This window comes from Eumetopias jubatus, unplaced genomic scaffold, assembly GCF_037043125.1.
Source record: "Eumetopias jubatus isolate StellerSeaLion01/CBP00866 unplaced genomic scaffold, mEumJub1_p1.0 scaffold_7, whole genome shotgun sequence".
NCBI classification, from domain to species: domain Eukaryota; kingdom Metazoa; phylum Chordata; class Mammalia; order Carnivora; family Otariidae; genus Eumetopias; species Eumetopias jubatus.
Window position 1 is genome coordinate 39,792,937 of NW_028274813.1, and position 21,515 is coordinate 39,814,451.

The window sequence follows — 21,515 nt, forward strand, 5'->3', positions numbered from 1 at the left end:
CAAAAATACATTAATGGTTGCTGGCGCTGGAGTGAGGGGTGGGTGGGATGGAGAGTGGAAACAGGGAAGGACATTGATGTGCATAAGGTTTCTTTGGGGGATGTTGAAAATGGTCTAAAATTAAACTGTGGTGATGGCAGTAAAATTCTGTCTACTACTGAACTGTGTAAGTGGATGATTTTATGGTATGTGAAATACATCTCAAGAAAGCTAATAAAGCATATGCTTACCAGTAAGAGTCTGATTCCTGTATCCAGGCTTCTGTTCCACCACACATCTGTACTAGAGATCAACAAGTGTACTACTGATACAATGACTGTCTCCAATAAAGCATTTTCTGTATTCTGCCACACCTGCAGTACACAAATTATCAGGTAGAATTTGACAAATGTAAGTAAAGTATTAGGATAAGCAAAACTGCAATTAAACTTAGCAATACAAAAATACTATTAAGTGCTTATTAGGATTACCATTCTAAAAGCTCTCGTGAATCCAATGGAAACAGACACAGAGTGGAGCCCCTGTAAGGAACTGTCCAATGAAAGAAATGCAATCATAGCAAAGGGTGACACTAGGACAAACACAAAAAATAGACAAATTTAATTAAGGCAAAGTAACCTCTTCTACCATATTTTACCTTGGCTAAAATGATTTTTATGAGCACATTTAAGCAGTTAACTGAAAAAACTAATAAATAAACCAAAACATAAAAGAGTAAATGCCTGTATGCTGTACACTGCAAAAACATGGGAATTCAATAGTTTTACATACTTCCTAAATAAAACACAAAGTTAGCAGATTTTATGTTCTTACCTAGATTTAGCAAAATCCGTCTGACAACACCAATCTTCACAAGCCTTGTTTGCTTCTCTAAGAATAAAGTCACAGTTTGCACATCCTTTGGATAGAAAGGGTTTCGGATAATTCCAAAGATACAGACACTTTGAATTTCTCTAAGTATCCACAGTATGATAAGCAGTATCATCAAAACATAGCCAACGATAGCCTGAGGACTGTTTTTGGAAATCTGTGAGAAACCAGCAAAATGATGCAGCAAACTAGTTTCTATGAGAGCCAAGACTAATATGATGATGTAGAAAAGGCATTCCTTCCAAGTAAAATGTTTTTCTGAATCACTGGGTAAAGGCTTAGATTTGGTTCCAACTCTGTGTCTAGTCACACTGTGTTTGAAGGCAAGACCCATGTCACTTAGGTTAAGACTCAGTAAGAACCCAAGTCCCGTCATGAAAAGAACCACACCAACAGTGCTGGGAATGAAATAAGATGTTACAGCTGTTCCAGCAGAAATGATGAACATTAGTAATAACCTGGAGAGAAAAAGAAAGATTTGCTCAAAAAGGAAAATTGCACTTTAAGAATAAGTTATGCAGAACTTTAATATTTAAAATAATTACCGTAGGCGCGTTGACATAGATGAGCCTCCAAGGCCAAACTCTAAAACTTGCTCCATTGCCCATAAGAAAAGTGCATCAGGTGGGGGCAGAGTCCCGAGTGCCCACAGAAAGGGTAGAAATATAAACAAGATGTGTAAAATCTGATTCACTTGTTCTAGAGCTGGTATATTTACCATAAACCTGTAAGAAAAAGGAAATATTTTAATCATTCCAAATAATATTCAGAAGAGTATCTTCCCAGGAAAAAGAAAACAACACATGCAACCCACTCCCTGAAACAAAGGAACATTTACAAAAAGATCCTAGGCCCAAACTGCAAAAGATCAACATTTATAAATCGTGACCATTGTCCTTCCCCCTTATCAGCAACTATCCCTACTCAAATGAGATTAGCACTTAGAGAATATGTGGATTCAAATGTGGAAAGAAGGAAGAAGTACTTAAAAGCAATTTACTGAATAAAATTGAATTTAGGGATTTGTAAAACTGAACTGAGCTCAGAGTAAAAATATTTCACCCTAATTGTCTAAACTACATTGGCTGAAATTCTACCAATGATTCTTGAAAGTTTAAAATTTTCTAATTTAAAATTATAAGTGACTCTGGGAAAGCCACAGCCTTCTTGGTGTTCTTACTATTAGTAGCTAGCAGAGACCTCTTCTTGTTCCCCTACTATATCCTCCCCTTGCCCATACTGTCTTAACCCCAGGTCCCAGAATTTGAAGTCAGTATAATTCATACCAGAAATAAGCAACATTAGGTTATGAATGTGTCTCTGTGGGTTAGCCTGGGAACTTAACTAGCCATTTATAATATTGTTTTTATTTTATATAAATAATGGTATGGATTTGAGAGTACAAACCTGTAAAATACAATCTCGTAAATTAGAGATGGCTTTTATAAAGTGGAAAAATTGGTTCTTGGTATAGCACTTACCAGTTAAATATAATATTAGATGGTTTTAAATAATTTAATAAAAACATAAAGCATAGAAGAATAAGCACTATCAATATATTACTAATTTTTTTGGAATAAAGCTGACCACACACTTTGGAAACCAGTAATGTCCTAATACTTACAATGTTCCAAAGATAACTTGCAAAAGAGAAAACTAAATCTCAAAACTTGTAACATAATTATACTTGAATACCTGAGCTGTTAGGAATCAAAGTCAAGGAGAAGGCACCTCCTGTAATAATTATCCACTTAAGTGTATGTTAACAGCCCAGAAGCAAATGTAGAGCAACTATGGATATAATAATGACATAATGTGTCTGCTCGTATAGATATCAGGACCATGTCAGCTAATGCGCTGTCTCATAATGTATGTCCTTCAAATTTTTATAAGCAGAGAATTAATGAATACAAGGTTAACATGGTGATGCTAAGTTAGAGGACAATATTTTTTGTAAAGTAGTTTTAAAATACATTTCATTCTGGGAAGAAAATACTCAAGTATCAAAAAGGAAAATCAAACCACACACAGTAAACTGCAGGAAGGTCAAGGAAAACATGCAGATCTTAGTTATTTTTGTTAAAGACTGTTAACATTTCTCTTTCTAATATATTCAAGGATAGTATAATTTGTGTAAAAATAATGTATACTCAAGAAATATTTTACCCAAATTCGATTAAACCTCCCCAAATCTTTTTGTTCTTAAGTAAAGACATAGAAAATCTACATATATACAAGAATATCACACACAAATACAAGCCTATGTAATTTAAGCAACCAAACATTTTGATCACTTTCTTGTATGACTCAGACTCAAATAATATGATTATTGTGGTTAAGTCTTTTATATGGAAAATACATTTGAATTCTATTTCTGATAACGTAACATGAATTTTCTAGGGCAAAATATCTAAGCTCTCAAGAAAAAAACTTTGTTTGAGTCTAACAACCATAAAAACACTCCAAATTCTGTATACTCACTAAGATCCACATGCCCAGAAAAAAAGATGTTTATTGTGGCTAAGATGACATAAATATGCACCATTCATTGAAACAATTCCTGAGAGTCTATGAACTAATAAGCACTTATAGGTTTAACACCTGTCTTTAATAAAAATGCACAGAAAAGTCATTTAAAATTCTTAACACACAAGTGTACTGGGTAAAATAAAGAATGGGGAAAGAGAAATTATTATACTGTGAGGCTTGTCTCTTCAACTTTTACATTCTCTGAAATAAAATTAAGACACAATTTGATATATTTGACAACTGTCCAAACTTAAACAGTGCATACATTTCACATATTATTTGCAGTATCATACCTACTATATAAAGATCATCTTGATTCTTATTTTGTTGACCAAATTTTTTTTAATTTAAATTCAACTGGCCAACATATAGTACATCATAAGTCAAGTGGGAGGTAATTGTTCTGCACAAACATGTCATCTTTTTCTATAAAAATAGATTTGGGCTTGCTTTTGTCTTCTCCTTTTAGTTGAAAAAAAAAAAACCTCTTTGTAATGATCAAACTGTAAACATTAAAACTGTATATTAAATTCAAGTAGAATCAGTAAAAAAACATTAATGTTCTTTCATTTAGAAATGAATAATGCAGAAAGTCAAGGTAACCAAATTATAAATTAACAGATGTTTTTAAAATTAAAGAACCTAGGGCATCATTTTAAATGCAAAGGTGTATTACAGCAGGTATATAATTTCTGATTTCAAAAATAGCACAGTGAGACAGTAACTCAAGAATCTAAATTCTGAAAATAATCTTACAAACTTAAATCTTTTAGAAGGGGATGAATGTGTGTATATATATATAATTGAAAATCAAATTTACTAACTTTTCAAAATCAAGTATTTAACTGTAGTATATTTTACAACTAGTAAATGGTAGCGGTACTAACAAATCCATTATAAATGAATTTCCTATAAACTAATTCTCCCCTTACAGATTTGATTAGGTGAAGAACAACAAGGATATTATAGTGTCCTCTGGTCCATAAATGTAGCACAACTAGAAAAGATTAAGATTTAAGGAATAGCAAATGGCCCCTTAAGAATATGGGCACCCAGGGGCGCCTGGGTGGCTCAAATGTTAAGTGTCTGCCTTTGGTTTGGGTCATGATCCCAGGGTCCTGGGATCGAGCCCCACATCGGGACTCCCTGCTCAGCGGGCAGCCTGCTTCTCCCTCTCCCACTCCCCCGATTGTGTTCCCTCTCTTGCTGTGTCTCTGTCAAATAAATAAATAAAATCTTAAAAAAAAAAAAAATAGGTCAGTTTCAGTACAAAAACTGGCCAAGTATTTTTAAATGTCTTATTTTAGGCTGCCATAATAAAATAACAAAGACCAGGTGGCTTAAACAATAGAAATTTATTTCTCATGGTTCTAGAGGTAGGAAGATCAAAGTGCCACCATGGTTGGGTCTGGTGAGAACACTCTTCAAGGCTTGCAGACAGCCAACTTCTCACTGCATCCTCACATGGTGGAGAAAGAGAGAGATCAAACTCTCTGGTCTCTCTTCTTATAAGGGCACCAATCCCATTAGAATAGGATCACTCTGATGACCCACCTACCTCTCAAAGACCCCCATCTCCAAATACCATCACACTGGGGATTAGGGCTTCAACATATGATTTTGAGGGGGCACATACATTTATTCCTTAACATTCTACCCCAGTCTCCCAAATTCATGTTCTTCTTACATGCAAAATACATGCATCCCATCCCAACAGTCTTAACAAATTCCAGCATCAACTTTAAAGTCCAGTTTATCTAACTACCATCTAAATCAGATATAGGTGACACTCGAGGTACACCGAATCCTGAGGCAAAATCCCTCTCCAGCTGTGAACCTGTGAAATCAGATAATTCATGTGCTTCCAAAATAAAATGGTCGGGCAGCCCCAGAATGGACATTCTTATTCCAGAAGGGAGAAACAGGAAAGAAGGAAGGGGTGACATGCTACAAAGAAGTCCAAAATGTAGCAAGGCAAATTCCATTAGATCCCAAGGCTGGGAAAGAATCCTCTTTGGTTTCATACTCTGCCCTCCAGGCCTCCAGGATAATAATAATCACCCAAACAGCTCTAGGTGGGGGTCCCACCCCCAAGGCTCTGTAGGGCAGTACCAGCCCCAAGTCTTCCAGATTTTAATTTGTTGAAACCAAGGAAGTAGTCCTGACAATCTCTGAATCACTTTTGGGGTCATTTTTCCTGTCAAATCTAAAGTCTAACAGCCTTGGTTCATTTCATCTTGTCTCTGACCCTTTTCGTTGAAATTGGCAGTATTTTTCATCATACAACCCCATAAACTATTTAGTGGTAGTCCAGTCACACTCTTGGTGCTCACTTCAGAACATGCCTTCTCATTTTTTTTCAATATGGATAGGTCAAAAATGTTCGAAACCTTCAAGTTCTGGTTCATATTTGCTTATCAATTCCTTCTTCAATTCATCTCTCCTTTCGTATAAGCAGTCAGGAGGAATCAAGCTGTTCTTTGAACCACTTGCTTAGAAATCTCCTCAGCTCTATATCCAATTACATCACTCTCAAGTTCTACTTTCCACAAACCATTAGAAAGTGGTTCAGCCAAGTTTTGTGCCACTTGATAACAAGAATCACCTTTCCTCCAGTTTTCAATAACAGGTTCTCATTTCTAAGACCTCACCAGAAATGCCTTTAAGTCCGTATTTCTAGCATGCACCTCAAAACTCTTCCAGCCTTTATCCATTACCCAATTTCAAAGCCACTTCCACATTTTTAGGTATCTTATAGGAGCAACCCACCTCTTGGTATCAAAATCTATCTTAATCAGCTTGGGCTGCCATAATAAAATACCAGACTGGGTGGCTGATACAACAGAAATTATTCTGGAGGCTGGAAGTCCAAGATCAGTGTGCCGGCATGGTCAGGTTCTGCTGAGAACTCTCTTCCTGGTTTGCAGATAGCACCCTTCTCACTGTATCCTCATATTGTGGAGAAAGGGAGAGATCAAGCTCTCTTCTTGAAAGAGCACTAATCCCATCAGATCAGGGTCCCACCCTCATTTTCCTAATTACCTCCCAAAGATCCCATCTCCAAACACCCGCACACTGGGGTATGGGCTTTAACATATGAATTTGAGGGGGGACATGAATATTCAGTTCATTACATGCCTATACATTTCTACCTGGACACGAACCAGGTGTGAAAGAGAAAGCTGTAATCTACAGAAACAGAGAAATAAAAGTCAGATTTAGAAAAGGTAAGCAAAGGGGGTTATCCAACAATTTTGTAAACAGTTTGGTAAACAATTTTGTTTAAAAACTCTATTTTCTAGTTTTCTACTATAGCAAATCAAAAAAATTAATATTCCTTCTATATAGTTACTACAAAATTAGAAATGTTATTCATCTTAAATTCACTCAATCTGTACATAATATTTATGTGTATAAATTTCAAATTCTTCATTAGACCCTCATAGGAAAGTTCCATCTCTTTTCATAGGTCTCAGCCAGGCTAGCTTTGGATTCATAGCTTGTTTTTGAAAGTGAAACACAGAATTGAAGTTTTGCTTATTTATCTTACCTTATAAAGGGTTTTCTTTTTACTCTCCAATAAGGTTTAATTACTGCTTTAGTATAAATGTTTAATAGAGATCCTAAGAGATTAATCATCAGAACAACCCATCACCAATGCTTTGGTCTTGCTGACTTTCAATTCATAGATTCATTTTTTTAATACTAAGGAGAACTCATACTATGAATGCTTAAAAATAAAGCAAGTTATAAAGTATCAGATAGCTTATTACCTGTGTGCAAGATCTACAGAAACAAAGGAAAAAATATAAAGAGGTCTCATAAGAGGAGTGATTTCGTAAGTATCCTGGGGTTGGAAAGTCGCAGTCTCTGCGGCTGTGTTTACAATTAATGAATATTCTCCAATACATAATGTCAACCATCCAAAGGCGAACAGTGGAACAGTGCCTCCTGTACTGCCATACAGCAGGGATATTCTCTTCGGGAGCAGATACCAGGTTCCAAGACCACACATTAACCCAGCAAGAAAAGAATGAAGAACTGTATTGGCTATATATTTCTTGCCAGGAATTAGAAATTTGATAGTCTCAGTACCAGCACAACTTGTAAAGTCATGTTCATCTTCCTCTGTTAAGATATCTGTGGTTAGCATTCTTTCTACTGTCACTGATTTGTTTCTGGCATATAAACTTGTGAACTGGATGATAAATGCAGCGAAAAGCATTAGTCCTCCTGAAAGTGCTGCTGTGTAATAGTCTTCCAAAATGCCCAACTGATACAAGAGTGTTCCTAGTCCACCCCAAACCCATGGCATCAGAAAAAGGATAACTTGATTAACATATATGTAAGGAGGGGCGCAATAGCCTAATTTGAAACGAGGGCCTCCAAGAACAGTCTGCGGAAAGCGCTTCAGAAAGAAGTCCTGTTTGTAATCATTCAGCAGAGGCACATCTGGACTCATCCTTCTCATTCAGGATTATTCTGAAAGTCACATCCTCTTCTGTAACACAGCAGTCTCTAAGAAAAAGAAAAAAGTCATTACTTGACAATATCATACTTAAAAGATGGCGGGGGGGGCACATTTCTATTTTTCTCTCCTTAATTCCTTCAAGGGCAGGGTTTAGAACTTCACGTCTCTACCTCCTCCCCATTGCCTGATGCACACATGGCACTAAACAAATAGTTGTGAAGTTGTTTTTTACTTGAAAAAGAATCATATTAATTATTAATTTATCTAGAACTTAATATTTAGGATTAGATCTTAAATTAACTAACATTTTTAGATTTTAAAGTCAAAGAAAAGTTCAAAAAGCCAGTGCTCTCAACTCAAATCTGCCAGTGGTTTAACTAATTGTTTCCTAAGAGTTTTTGATGTTTGTTTTTAAACTTTTCCTCTATTATAAGGGTCAGCAAAATTTTTCTATAGGGGCTGAAGAGTAAATATTTTAGACTTTGTGGACCATATGATCTCAGCTACAATGATTCAATTCTGCTGTCACAGCAGAAAAGCAGCCACAGATAATACATAAATAAATGAATAGTAGGAGTAATTGTGTTCCAGTAAAGCTTTATGGTATTTTTACCTGTACCTGTGGGCCAGATTCAGCCTGTGGGCCATAGCTGGCCAAACCCTGCTCTATAAAATGAGGACATTTTCTTTAATTCCCTTGACTTGGAATGAAAATAGAAGTGGAAAAAGAAATAGAAAACTTAGGGGGGTGGGGGGATGGGTTAGCTTGGTGATGGGTATTAAAGAGGGCACATTCTGCATGGAGCACTGGGTGTTATGCACAAACAATGAATCATGGAACACTACATCAAAAACTAATGATGTAATGTATGGTGATTAACATAACAATAAAAATTATTTAAAAAATAAATCTCTAAAAAATAAAAAAATAAAAAGAATAGAAAACTTAGTCACATCATTTAGCAATTACAGTAAACTTAGGATTTTCTGAGAATTTAAAAGTCAAATCCTGCTAAAATAGTAACATTTCAATAAAAAGCCACTGGCAGCTCAATATATAGTAGAAAGAACAATAAACTGGAAATCAAAAGACTCCAGGTGTCTGCCTAAATGCTTATTATTAGCTATGTTACCATAAGCAAACCACTTTCTGATTCAATTTTTACTTTCCCTGTTATCAGTTTCCAAAATCTACCCAAACCAGGAAAACATGAAACAATAATAGGACCTGTATGTGCTGTAGTCTAGATTATTTCCATTTAAGGGCCACAAAATCTAAGTATTGGGGGGCCAGCCTGGCTCAGTCAGTAGAGCATGTGACTCTTGATCTCAGAGTCATGAGCTCGAGCCCCACTTTGGGTGTAGAGATTACTTTAAAAAAACAAAATATTTTTTAAAAATTTAAGTATCAAGGGGCACCTAGGTGGCTCAGTCGTTAAGCGTCTGCCTTTGGCTCGGGTCATGATCCCAGGGTCCTGGGATCGAGTCCCACATCGGGCTCCCTGCTCTGCGGGAAGCCTGCTTTTTCCCTCTCCCACTCCCCCTGCTTGTGTTCCCTCTTGCTGTGTCTCTCTGTCAAATAAATAAATAAAATCTTTAAAAAAAAATCTAAATATCAGATAACATAGATTCTCTTCTCTTCAACTTTTCCTTTTCCTGGGATATACTCAGTAGTTTATTCTGAAAACGCATTTGCCTGACACAAGATAGCTAACAAAGTATTACTCAGGGATCATATATTGGGCTGGAAAAGAAAAACTAAGTTTAAAGCTATCTTCATAAAGCAAGACACAAAGGCCAATGAAACAGAGAACCCAGAAATAAATCCTCACATGTATGGTAAAATATTTGACAAGGGTACCAAGACCATTCAATGGGGAAAGGATGGTCTTTGCAATAAATGGTGCCAGGAAAACTGAGTATCCATATGCAAAAGAATGAAATTAGACCCTTAACATCAAACACAAAAATTAACTCAAAATGTCTAAGGTAAGACCTAAAACAATAAAGCTCTTAGAAGAAAACATAGGACAAAAGCTTCCGATACTGGATTTGGCAGTGACTTCTTGGATATGACACCAAAGGTACAGGTTACAAAAGGAAAACAAATTAGACTTCATGAAAACTTAAAAATTGTGTGCATCAAAGACACTATCAACAGAGTGAAAAGGCAACTCACAGAATGGGAGAAAATATCTGCATATCGTATATCTATCTGATAAGGGATTGCTATCCATAATATACAGAGAACTCCCAAGACTTAACAACAAAACAAACAAAACAATTCAAAAATTGGCAAAGGACTCGAATAGACATTTCTCCAAAGAAGATATACAAATGGCAATAAACACATGAAAAGATGCTCACCACCACTAATCATTAGAGAAATGCAAATCAAAACTGTAACAAAATACCACTTCACACCTATGTGGATGGCTACTATCAGAAAAACAGAAAACAACAAGTATTGGTGAGGATGTGGAAAACTGGAACCCTTGTGTACTGTTGGTGGAAATATCAAATGGTATAACTGTTGTGGAAAACAGTATGGTGGTTCCTCAAAAAATTAAAAATCAGATTACTGTATGATCTAGGTTTTTTTTATTTCTGGCTATATACACCAAAGAACTGAAAGCAGGGTATCAAAGATATTTGTAATTCATGTTCACAGCAACATTATTCACAATAACAAAAACATGGAAGCAACCCAAATGTCCACCAAAGGATGTATGGATAAGCAAAATGCGGTATATACATACAATGGATATTTTTTCAACCTTAAAAAAGAAGGAAATCCTGCAATATGCTATAACATGGATGAACCTTAAGGAACTTATGCTAAGCAAAATAACTTAGTCACAATAAGACAAATACGCATAATTTCACTAAGACAAGGTACTTAGAGTTGTCAAAATCATAGAAGGTTGAATGGTGGTTGCCATGGGCTGAGGAAAGAGAATGGGAGTTACTGTTTAATGGGCATAATGTTTCATAAGATGAAAAGAGTCACAGGGATGAATGATGGTGATGACTGCACAACAATGTGAATGTATTTAATACCACTGAACTATATGCTTAAAAATGGTTAAGACAGTAAACATTATACGTATTTTACCAAACACGCATAAATTTAAAGCCATCTTAAGTCTTTCTTTTCTTTTTTTCCCTCCCTTCCTCCCTCCCTCCCTTCCTTCCTGTTCTTTCTTCAGTTTAAAACAGTCTTCCTACAGGTCAGTTCTACCCAACCAATATCAGTCCTAGAGAGAGCTTCCAGGCATCACGAAAGGTTTGGGGGTCACCATTAAGAAATACTACCTTAGAGCATATCTTGTTACACTGTTAGGGTAAACACCATTTTTTATCTTCCGGCCATTGGTCTTAGTTCTACACAGAACAAGTCATAGGTTTTACTTAACATGAGAGCCCTGCAAGTACTGTGTATTTTACATAGAACGTTTTGATACCTCTTCAAATTACCAAATAATCTCTAGAATTCTCAGCCCCATGCCCTACAAACACATCTTGCCCTTTTCCTTATGGGTGCTTCTGCTCACGCCCTCTCCTTTGCCTAGGGTGTCCTTTCTTCCCTTTCCTAATTGGTATTCTTGGTCATGTTTCAAGATTGAGTCTAATTCTTTCTGAAAATTCCCAGAACACTCTCTTCTCTCTGCATATCAAACATTGCTTGTTCAAACTACTCATCTTGTAACATTAATCAACATAGGGCATTTCTTATATTGTTCACCTCTTCACGTGTTATTTTTTTTCATATGTATGTCTTTTCTCTACCAATAAGTTATTTGTGGGCAGGGGCCAAATCTTGAGACACTTCCAATTCTCCATAATATTTAGTAAAATACCTTGGCATAGAGAAGAATATAATACATTAATGGTAGAGCTTAAATAAGATGATTAAAATTAAAAGAAAACATTAAACGCTGCTGTTTAAAAGGGAAGTTGGGAGTATTTACTGTTTTTGAAAACCTCTTCCTGCATATCCTGCCCCACTCAAAACAGTAAACTCATAAACTCTTTATTCCTAATTTTTAAATGTTTAGAAAATATTTTAAGTTATTTTAAATATGGAATAAATAACAGCACTTATTGATAGTATTACTGGCTCAGAGAAGACTTTTGCCTAGAGCAGTATGTCCCAAAGCAAAATAGGAACAGGATGGGCCTGAGGGAGAAACATGGCTGGGTTTCTGTAACAGAAAAGGAGATGGTTAGAGAATTTTAACAAGTCAGAAATCCAATTTTAATTTGCTCCATAATACAGGGAGGAGTATCTCCTTCACTATCAGGAAGGAGAAGCTAGTTCATACTAGGAGAGAAAAGCAGAGATAAAATAGCAAGTACAAGAGTCAAAATGAGGCAAGTGTAATCGATAAAAAAGTGAAAGCACATCGAGAAGTATGAAGAGAATGTTCATACTTGAATTCCCTCAAGATACCTTAGAAGCATGTGGGAGGACACTTAGATGGTGATTTGAATTATTTTAATGTGATATTAAAAGAAAGGCTGAAGGATACAGAATTATTTGCCTTCTATAATGTTTCTTAAAAGGGGGTCCATGGTCAAAGAAGTTTGAGAAATAACACACTAGACTGTCATCTTGAAGAGTCACAGTGGTTATCAGCAAACTGAAGACTTTGAGACATCTTTGAAGTTAAAAAAAAAAACACTACTGTAAACCTGCTTAAAATGTATCATCTGAATTTTCCAAACTTACTTGAACAGGGAGCCCATCTTTCCACAATATCTAGTAACAGTTCATGTATATAGTGTTCTTTTTAAACTACTTTGAGAAATATTGGCCTGAGCTTCAATTACAATTTTAAAAATTTAGCTAAACCAAGGAGAATTAAAAAGATACACCAATCAAGTAGGAATGTCATAAACAAAGGTACACAAGGAAAAAAGATTATGAGGGCAATCTGACAAGTAGCGAGAATATCAGATTCCTGAAAAGGTTATTTCTAGTATGGTATTTTCTAACATTTTAAGGATAAAAGAGGATTATAGCACAGATACTAGAAATTAATTAAAGCAAAAATTATGATAAACTGGTACTGTGTGATTTTTAATTTAATTACAGATCCTGGAATATTTAAAAAATATTTTCTTTATAGGAAGCAGCACTTAACATTTAACTTAACAGTTAACATTGGTCCTTGACAGTTGTGAAGAGAGGCAGCAGATGGGGGGGGGGGAAAGTTATTCATGTTCAGGGGGCCAGAAGTTGACCAAGTTGGGGCAAACGCGGTTTAGCTGGAGGTAAGGAAAGAGTACAGTACTATCTAAGGGATGCAATTTGTGTACTTTATTGGGGTAACAAGGACATCACTAAATCAAGACTCAACGAACCGTTTTCCATTTCGCAAGCGTCTCTTAGAAACAAAATGATGTAATTCAACAAGCTAAATCAGTCTTTTGAAAGTTAAAGTCACATTGGATTGATTCCTCTAGCCAGAGTTAACCTTCCGTCTAAAGTACAATAAACTTGAAGGTTTTATAACGAAGAACGAGAAATCTGTGGCAATTAAAACTGCCAGAACAACGTGGCTCTGCATAGGCTTTGAAATTTAGGTGACCAAGACGTCCCCAGGTGGGTGTCAGGGAAGGAACGTACCTCGAGTCACCCGAGGGAAGAGGCGATGCGAAGGAATCCCGGGAACTGCATTTTTGCAGGTAAACCCGGGTTGGGCGATCCCGCCCGGAGGCTGCCTGCGACCCGAACGCAGAGGCAGAGAAGCGCTAGTGGCCAGGTAACCAGCTCACCGCGATCGCGCCTGAGCCTTCTCCGCGTTTCCATGGCTAACGTCAACTCTAGCGGGCGCCTCCGCCGCGGAACCGAAATCTCGCTCGGGGGCGGTTCGGGCGCTCGGCTCGCCCCGCCCCTCAGCTTGTGCTGGCCCTGGGGCGCTTCCCTACCCGCCCGCTAGGAGAGGCGGAGGTGGGGAAGAGGCGCGCTTTGTTCACTCCAGGCGTGGGCCCACGCTCCCCTGATTAGGGGTCGTGGGAGTCTCTCCCGCTCTGGCCTCGCCTTGGGCCTCCACCGAGGCGAGAGGGGAGGATCTCAGCAAGCTCTGAACTTTCACCCAGGGCCGCGCCCCTACGCAGGAGCGCCGTTTCCCTGGTGACGTGACGTGGCCGAGGGAGTGGGTAGTGCTTTCTGGCAGATTGACATGCGGCCGCCATTTCGCGAGCTTTGGCTTGCGGGTGGTCTGACTGAAGTCTTAGGAGTGTAGTGTGACTCCAACCGCTCGCGGTCCCGCTAGTTCCATTAACTATATCCGCACTTTGGCCATCACCACCCAGCCCACCCACGGTAATAAGTGCTTTTAAGTAATACTTGCAATCTTCGGCTTGGAAGATTTGGAACTGAATATACGTGCTAGCTATTGCCCTTTATTGCATATTTTTTTCTCCCTTAGGAGATTTTTAAATGCAAGGAACCACAATGTCCATCATTGAATCATGGTACTAAGAAGGTATTTGTTTATTAATAAAATAAGGCAAAGTCCACGTGTCCTAATTGGGAGGAAAAAAAGAAAAAGCCGTGGCGGACTGTTAATATTTAGAGGCAATTTAAGGTCGGGGAATCTCTATGGGATGGCCACAGAGTCCCAGTTTTGCTAGTCTAAAGTTAGACGCCCACCGCCTCCATTTTCCATGAAGTTTGATTTCTTCCTCATGTTCTGGACATCTTTCAGATTGCTAGTTGGAAGTCCACAAGGCGGCCCCTTAGAGCGTTAAATTGGTAAATGGTCTCAAATGATTTAGAGGCTATTTAAAGGGAACTCCGAAGCCAATTTGTCAGTATTAAGGTACTTGTGTTTCCCTAAGTGATTGACACTCTAGCAATTCTGCATACTTGGGACTCCTGAGTGCTCAAGGACTGTCTTGTTTGGATCTCCTTACCTCAGGACTATAAATGCGGCCTTTTTTGTTTGTTTTCTGGCTTTACTGGAAATGATGGCTTAGTTCTTAAGCATCTAGGTTTTCAGGCCATAATAGGAAAACTTTTTGTGTGTTAATATTAAAAGAAAGCCAAAGCTTAGATAGATAAATACTACTCCATTCAGAGGGAAAATGTGGTTTATTGTTAAGTATGTGGAAGAAAACCTTGTGCAGTTTCAATGAGTACATATACTTCGAAGACACAATTAGTGGGTAAAACCTTTCATAGTTCGGTCTGATGAGGAAATGGACTCTTACTGTTTCCCATACTTTGGGGGAAGACATAACCTTAGTCGTCATGGGTCAGGGTACCACATTAAGCATCTTTGAGGCATCTGCAATTGCTAGGAAGTCAGTGTAGCGTGGTTAAGAGTAGAGGCTCTGGAGTCAGGAAGTCCTAAGTTGTTGGAACCCTGACATCACAGCTCACTACCTGTGTGATATAGGGGTTACCTAATCTTCCTGGTGCTCAGTTTCCAAATCTTATAAAATAGGGTTAATAATGGAGACAAAATTTATCCTGCATGGAGTTGGGTAGGTTGGATTAAATAACTGTAGATCGCTTAGTTAGGCACAGCTTAAGTGCTTAGAATGAGCTATTCTCTTCATGTAGAGAGGCTGTATTTTTGTCACCCTAAATTATGTATAATTCAATCAGAATTAATATTTTTGTTGTTGTAATACCTGCTGTAGATATTTGGTTGTTAAATTTTTCTTTTTTTTCAGTATGTTTGTTACTTGCATTTGGAATAAAATTAGTAAAGCTTATGGTGCAAGGCCTTTGGTTACTTGTACATAAAAAGTATTCATTCAGTGTTTATTGAAATAGTGGATGATGTTTGCCAGGAACCACACCTATTTGCTGCAAATAACACATGATCCCTATCATCAAGGAATTTACCAAAATATAATGAGAGACTAACCAGCACATAAGTAATTACAGAGTATGTGATAAAGAGGCCCTGGAGTCATAGAAACACAGAAGTGGGACATACGAGTCATTCTAGGGAAATTCAGGATGGCTGCAATGGAGGTATAAAAAAATAAGTACAAGTTAGATGGATGAAGATGCAGGAGAAAAGGTATTCCAGAATGGGGACCACAATTCATTCACTTAGCAAATATTTAGAGCATAAGTCAGATACCTATGAGCCCTATTTAATTTTAACCTTATGGAGGTAGCTTATTGTTATTCTCATTTCAAATACAAGGAATCTGGAGCTTCAGAAAAGTAGAATAAATGAGATTTGGAATTGAGCCTATATCTGTATGTCTTCAAGATCCATATTTTTTCTGTTAACCCTGCTGGTTGACATAAAATGAAACATTACCAAAAATCTGGAGCTGCTTCATTAGCCAGAGAAAATGTTTACCCAGCCATTATCATGGCATACATGTTTTTGTGTAATGGTATTGCCCATTTTCAAGTTAGTCCTCTTGCCAAAAAGTAAAAAACAAAAGAATCCAAAGTTATAAAACCCTCACTCTGCCCCATTGCCCACAGGCCACTGATTAGAAGACTCTGAAAATAATGCAGAGCTGCAGCACGGGGTAAGATGATTTAAAGTGGAAAAGTGGCTTCACGGAATTTGAAAGCTGAACTTCCAGGGCAAGGCAATAGAAAAGCTAAAATTTGGTAAAGGTTTGGATTAGGGTGGGGAATGGGAGGGGGTGGGGGTGAGGAGACCAAAGAAAAAGATGAGCCTAAGTTTCAAGCTGTATGACCACAACGTTTGAGGTACCCTTAAAATAAGCATAGGAGGAAGAATAGGTTTGGAAAGATAAACCACTTTGAGACATTATGTGTTTTAAGGGCTTGTGGGATATGTCCAGTTGCAGATATAGGATTGGACCTTGGGAGAGACAGGTCAAGACATAGAGATTTGGAAGTATTCTACATTTTAAAAAAAGTTATTTGAAATCATGAGATTAAAAGAGAATGCCAGGGTTTGGATATTAGTGAACATGAAGAAAACCATTAGGAGAGAAAAAAGGGACTATAAAATGAGATGATCAGTGTTTTACATGGCTTGTTGAAATTCATCTAATTTCTTTATGTCACAAAACATATGCATATAAATGTATATAAAGACCATGTGAATGGGCATGTGGTGGGTAGCAATTTTAGTATGTTCACAGGCATATGGGTTGGGTGACATTGAGTTATGAGGATATTAAAGACAGGGAGTAGGGTATTATGGTAAGTGAAATAAGTCAGAGAAAGACAAATACCACATGATTTCACTTATATGTGAAATAAGTGAAACAGACCGATAAATACAGAGAACAAATTGATGGTTGCCAGAGTGGAGGGGGATGGCAGGATGGGCAAAATGGGTGAAAGATAGTGAGAGATTCAGGCTTCCAGTCAGGGAATGAGTAAGTCACAGGGATAAAAGGTACAGCATAGGGAATATAGTCAATGGTATTGTTATAAGGCAGTACGGTGACAGGTGGTAGCTGCACTTATAGTGAGCATAGTATAACTTATAAACTTGTCCAGTCTCTTTGTTGTACACCTGAAACTAATGTAACATTGTGTATCAACTATACTTCAATAAAATAAAGACAAGGAGTGACCAATTGTTAATTATGAAGTTTCACATTGAAACTTCCTTTAATATAGAAAACAATTTCATACTAGGTAAACATTCATAAATAGGACGATAAAATAAATGATGTATAATGTAATCTTAGCTTGCCATTAATTAGTTTTAAACTTTGTTGTAATGTATATTTTAAATTGCAATTCTGAAAAGTTTTTTTTCTTTTTTTAAAGATTTTATTCATTTATTTGACAGAGAGAGAGCACAAGTAGGCAGAGGCAGCAGGCAGAGGGAGAGGGAGAAGCAGGCTCTCCGCTGAGCAGGGAGCCTGACTCAGGGCTCAATCCCAGGACCTTGGGATCATGACCTGAGCCGGAGGCATCTGCTTAACCGACTGAACCACCCAGGCACCCCTACAATTCCAAAAAGTTTATATTAATTTCTGATGAGTGTAGGGTGAAAAGGATAGAATTTCTCAGATTTTGGTTTTAAGAATTTTTTAATTTTCTTGTGTAGTTCTTAAATTTCATTATTATTTCACATCAATAACTTCACAGATTAGATTTTTAATTTTAGGAGTGTTTTAGTTAATATTATTTTAGAAAGTTGTCACCACTGGAAACTTATTTTAGGTATTTGTTTAGAAAGAGCATAGTAGGGCGCCTGGGTGGCTCAGTTGGTTAAGCGTCTGCCTTCGACTCAGGTCATGATCCCAGGGTCCTGGGATTGAGCTCCGCGTTGGGCTCCCTGCTCCGTGGGAAGCCTGCTTCTCCCTCTCCCTCTGCCTGTTGCTCTGCCTCTCTGTGTCTCTGTCAAATAAATAAATAAAATCTTAAAAATAAAATAAAAAAAATAAAAGCACAGTAGAATTATTGATAGAATGAAAAACATTAAGTTGGAATATTTAAAATTAAGAGTTTGTGAATATAACCTTCATTGAAAGATCAAACTCTAAATATCCACATGCATATTCACAATTTGACTCTTTACAAAAATTAAGGTACACATAGATCTGCATTACTTACAACAGTTCCCCCTTATTTTGGCACACGTAAATAAGAGCTGTGCAGATGAGATTACATAGTCTTTATTCCCAGTGTCCTACACTTAAGATTGGAACATAAATTAACCTCTTCTATTAAAACTGTTACCAAGGATATGTCTTAGTAATACTAATTTCTAAAGCTAGGGCTCAAGTTTTTAGATGTCCTTTTCCTGGCATTTACCTGCTAACTTCTTTATTTATAAATGTACCAACTCTTTAGGATCATGTGAACATTATATTTACTTTCCTTTAGAATGAATATATAAGGAAGTGCAATGAACAAATTGCCTGATAAAATTTTTGTTTGAAATTGTAACTGAATATGTGTATGGGGGGGGTAAGGTAGAGAGGGAGTTTAGTGTAATTTGTCTGAAGGTAGAGGAAAGTTTATATATCCTCTCAAAATCTTTGCAGACTCAAGATACTATTGCTGTTGAATGGAAAAGTCCTGGTTAGAATGGTTAGAATGACTTCCTACAGCTTACATTGTGATGCCCTCTTTAGGTTAATATATTTAAAAATACGAAAACTGGAGGTTATTCAAATAAATATTTGAGGGAAATTAAACCACCTTTAGCAAAACAAAACAAAACAAAACAAAACACAAAAACCTTGTACATAAACTATATCAACAACAAAATTTATACATAAAATATAAATAACAACAATACCAACAATAATCAATGTTGGTGGGATAGTAGATTGCAGGTACACTTTGAAACTTAGCTTGGCTCTGCAGTTCCCTTTGACAGAGAAATTTCATCTCTAGTAATATACTTTACAGATATCCCACCTTTACAGATTTCTCACCTAAGTATGCAACGATATTGTACAAAGATGTACTTACATTGTAGCAAAACGCAAAACATTCTTCATTAGAGAACAGGTTAAATAAGTTAGGTAAGTAAGGAATACCTACATGTATTGCTATGCAAACATGTCTAAAGTAAAAAATTTAAATTTACAATTTGTATAATTTAAAAGTTATAGTATGATCTTATGTTAAAACCTAGATGTATGCATGAGCGTGCTTTGTATATGTTTATTTTTGAAGGATACATAAAGAACTATGATAGAAGTTAACCTCTAGAAGTTAATTGGGGTTTGATGGGAAGGGGAACTTTTACTTTTTATGTTACTCTTTTGTGCTGTTAGTGTATTTTTAACAATATGTATTGCTTTTATAATCTTCAAATATAAAATTACATGCAAAATTAAACTGGCAATCAAAAATATCTCTACACCCTGCCCCCCCTCTACACCAAGCCACTTATGTAATCAGAAAAGTGGCATAGTGGATTTTTGTTTTTATAATAGTACCTTTATCCAGAAAACGATTAGAATATATAGTTGCTAGCTTCTGTGAGTAAATGATTACAATATTGATGCTTTCACAGGGAGAGAAATGCTGTTATTTTTAAATGTTATATTACAGTTGAAAATTACAATAAGTTATTTGGCATATCAGTACATTTTGAGCTCTGGTAATCAGAGAGTGTTTAGAATCTGGACCACTCCAGTAATATATCTGTAGGAATCCTTAAAGTGAGTTCATTTTATACTAAATGAGAGCCTTTGCTGAGTTTATATATACATTCTCAAGATTATTAGGAGTTCTTTGTAATGTTGCATATAAAATTTTAATTTTTAGTAAATATGTAAATTTTACATGTATTTTATTTATACAGACATGTAAAGCTATTTGTACATACAGAAAGAGTATATGTTATATATAACAAAATATATGAGAATCCTATTGAATGAGCAATAACTAAATGTTAATAGAAGTAATTTTCATATGTGGCTTGCATTTAGCAATATAATTTTATTTTTTTGTAAGATTTTATTTTTAAAGAATATTTACGCCCAACATGGGGCTTGAACTCACAACCCCAAGATCAAGAGTCTCACGCTCCACCAACTGAGCCAGCCAGGTGCCCCTAGCAATATAATTATAAAGTACAACAATTTTAGGGGACGCTTAGGTGGCTCAGTCAGTTGAGCAACCAACTCTTCGGCTCAGGTCATGATCTCGGAGTCATGAGCTGGAGCCCCACATTGGTCTCTATACTGGGCATGGGGCCTGCTTAAGATTCTCTCTCTCCCTTTCCTGCTGCCCCAACCCGCCCCACCCTCTCTCTCTAAAAAAAATAATAATAAAGTACAACAATTCTTAATAAAACTTATTCCAGTAATTATACAAATTTTTTTTACCACAGCTGCTTTTTAGGCTTATAGTTTAAATGAAAACCAATGTATAGAAATGAATATTAGAATAATTATTAATCCTACTGAATTAAATTTCTGTTATGTATGAATTTCAAGCCAAATATTGGATTCATGTTTTTACATAGAAATTTTCCTCCTAAAAGACTTTGGAATTAGAAAACGTATATAACAACAAAGAGCAGCACACAAGAAAGAGATGTATTAACTTGTGGAAGCAACCGTGTATTAAGAAACAAACGGGAGGTGAGTGCGGGGATGGGTTAAATAGGTGATGCAGCTTAAAGAGGGCACTTGTGTTGAGCACTGGGTATGTAAGTGTTGAATCACTAAATTCTGCACCTGAAACGAGTATTACACTGTATGTTAACTGGAATTTAAATAAAAACTTTAAAAAAAAAGAAAAAACTATGGATCATTTTTGTGGTTTTATATAAAACTGGCCTATGGATTTTTTTTCCCTGTGAATCTTCTCCCTTACAACTTTTTCTCTTGGCAACAATAATGATTAAATTTTAGAGACAAGCTTTTTTTATGGGCACATAGGGCCTGTCTAACACATGTAATAAAATATTCATGTTCTCTGCTGAAAAAATCAAATGAAAATATTTTTATTCTGAAGGGCCCAGTTAGTGTAGAGGCATACACTTTGAATTCCATAATTCAGTCAGTGTCCCTATGCAACTTGTTCCTCTATCATTTGTATGCCCAAATATACTCTGGGCTAGAACATTGGACATGAAAGCCTAAATGTTATATTCACTTTATAAAAAGACTACCTTTTTAAATCTGTGTCCCTTTTCCCCCAACATTTTCTTTAAAAATATAGTGCATCTTAAAAATACTAACCTGAATGTGATGTGGA

At 36.5% G+C, this 21,515-nt stretch overlaps 1 protein-coding gene across 2 annotated transcripts in view; it reads right to left on the reverse strand.

Moving 5' to 3' along the window:
* PCNX4 (pecanex 4) overlaps window positions 1–13,925 on the reverse strand; it is a 36,368-nt gene extending 22,443 nt beyond the window's left edge. For both annotated transcript variants that reach the window (XM_028093182.2, XM_028093106.2), the window contains exons 1-6: window positions 13,503–13,925; window positions 7,173–7,917; window positions 1,416–1,595; window positions 814–1,328; window positions 471–571; window positions 231–353 (exon numbers count right to left, since the gene is read on the reverse strand). In XM_028093182.2, the coding sequence (XP_027948983.1) occupies window positions 231–353; window positions 471–571; window positions 814–1,328; window positions 1,416–1,595; window positions 7,173–7,870 (1,617 nt within the window). In that variant the 5' untranslated portion in view covers window positions 7,871–7,917; window positions 13,503–13,925. The remainder of the gene's footprint in view (window positions 1–230; window positions 354–470; window positions 572–813; window positions 1,329–1,415; window positions 1,596–7,172; window positions 7,918–13,502) is intronic.
* Window positions 13,926–21,515: the final 7,590 nt, after the last annotated feature.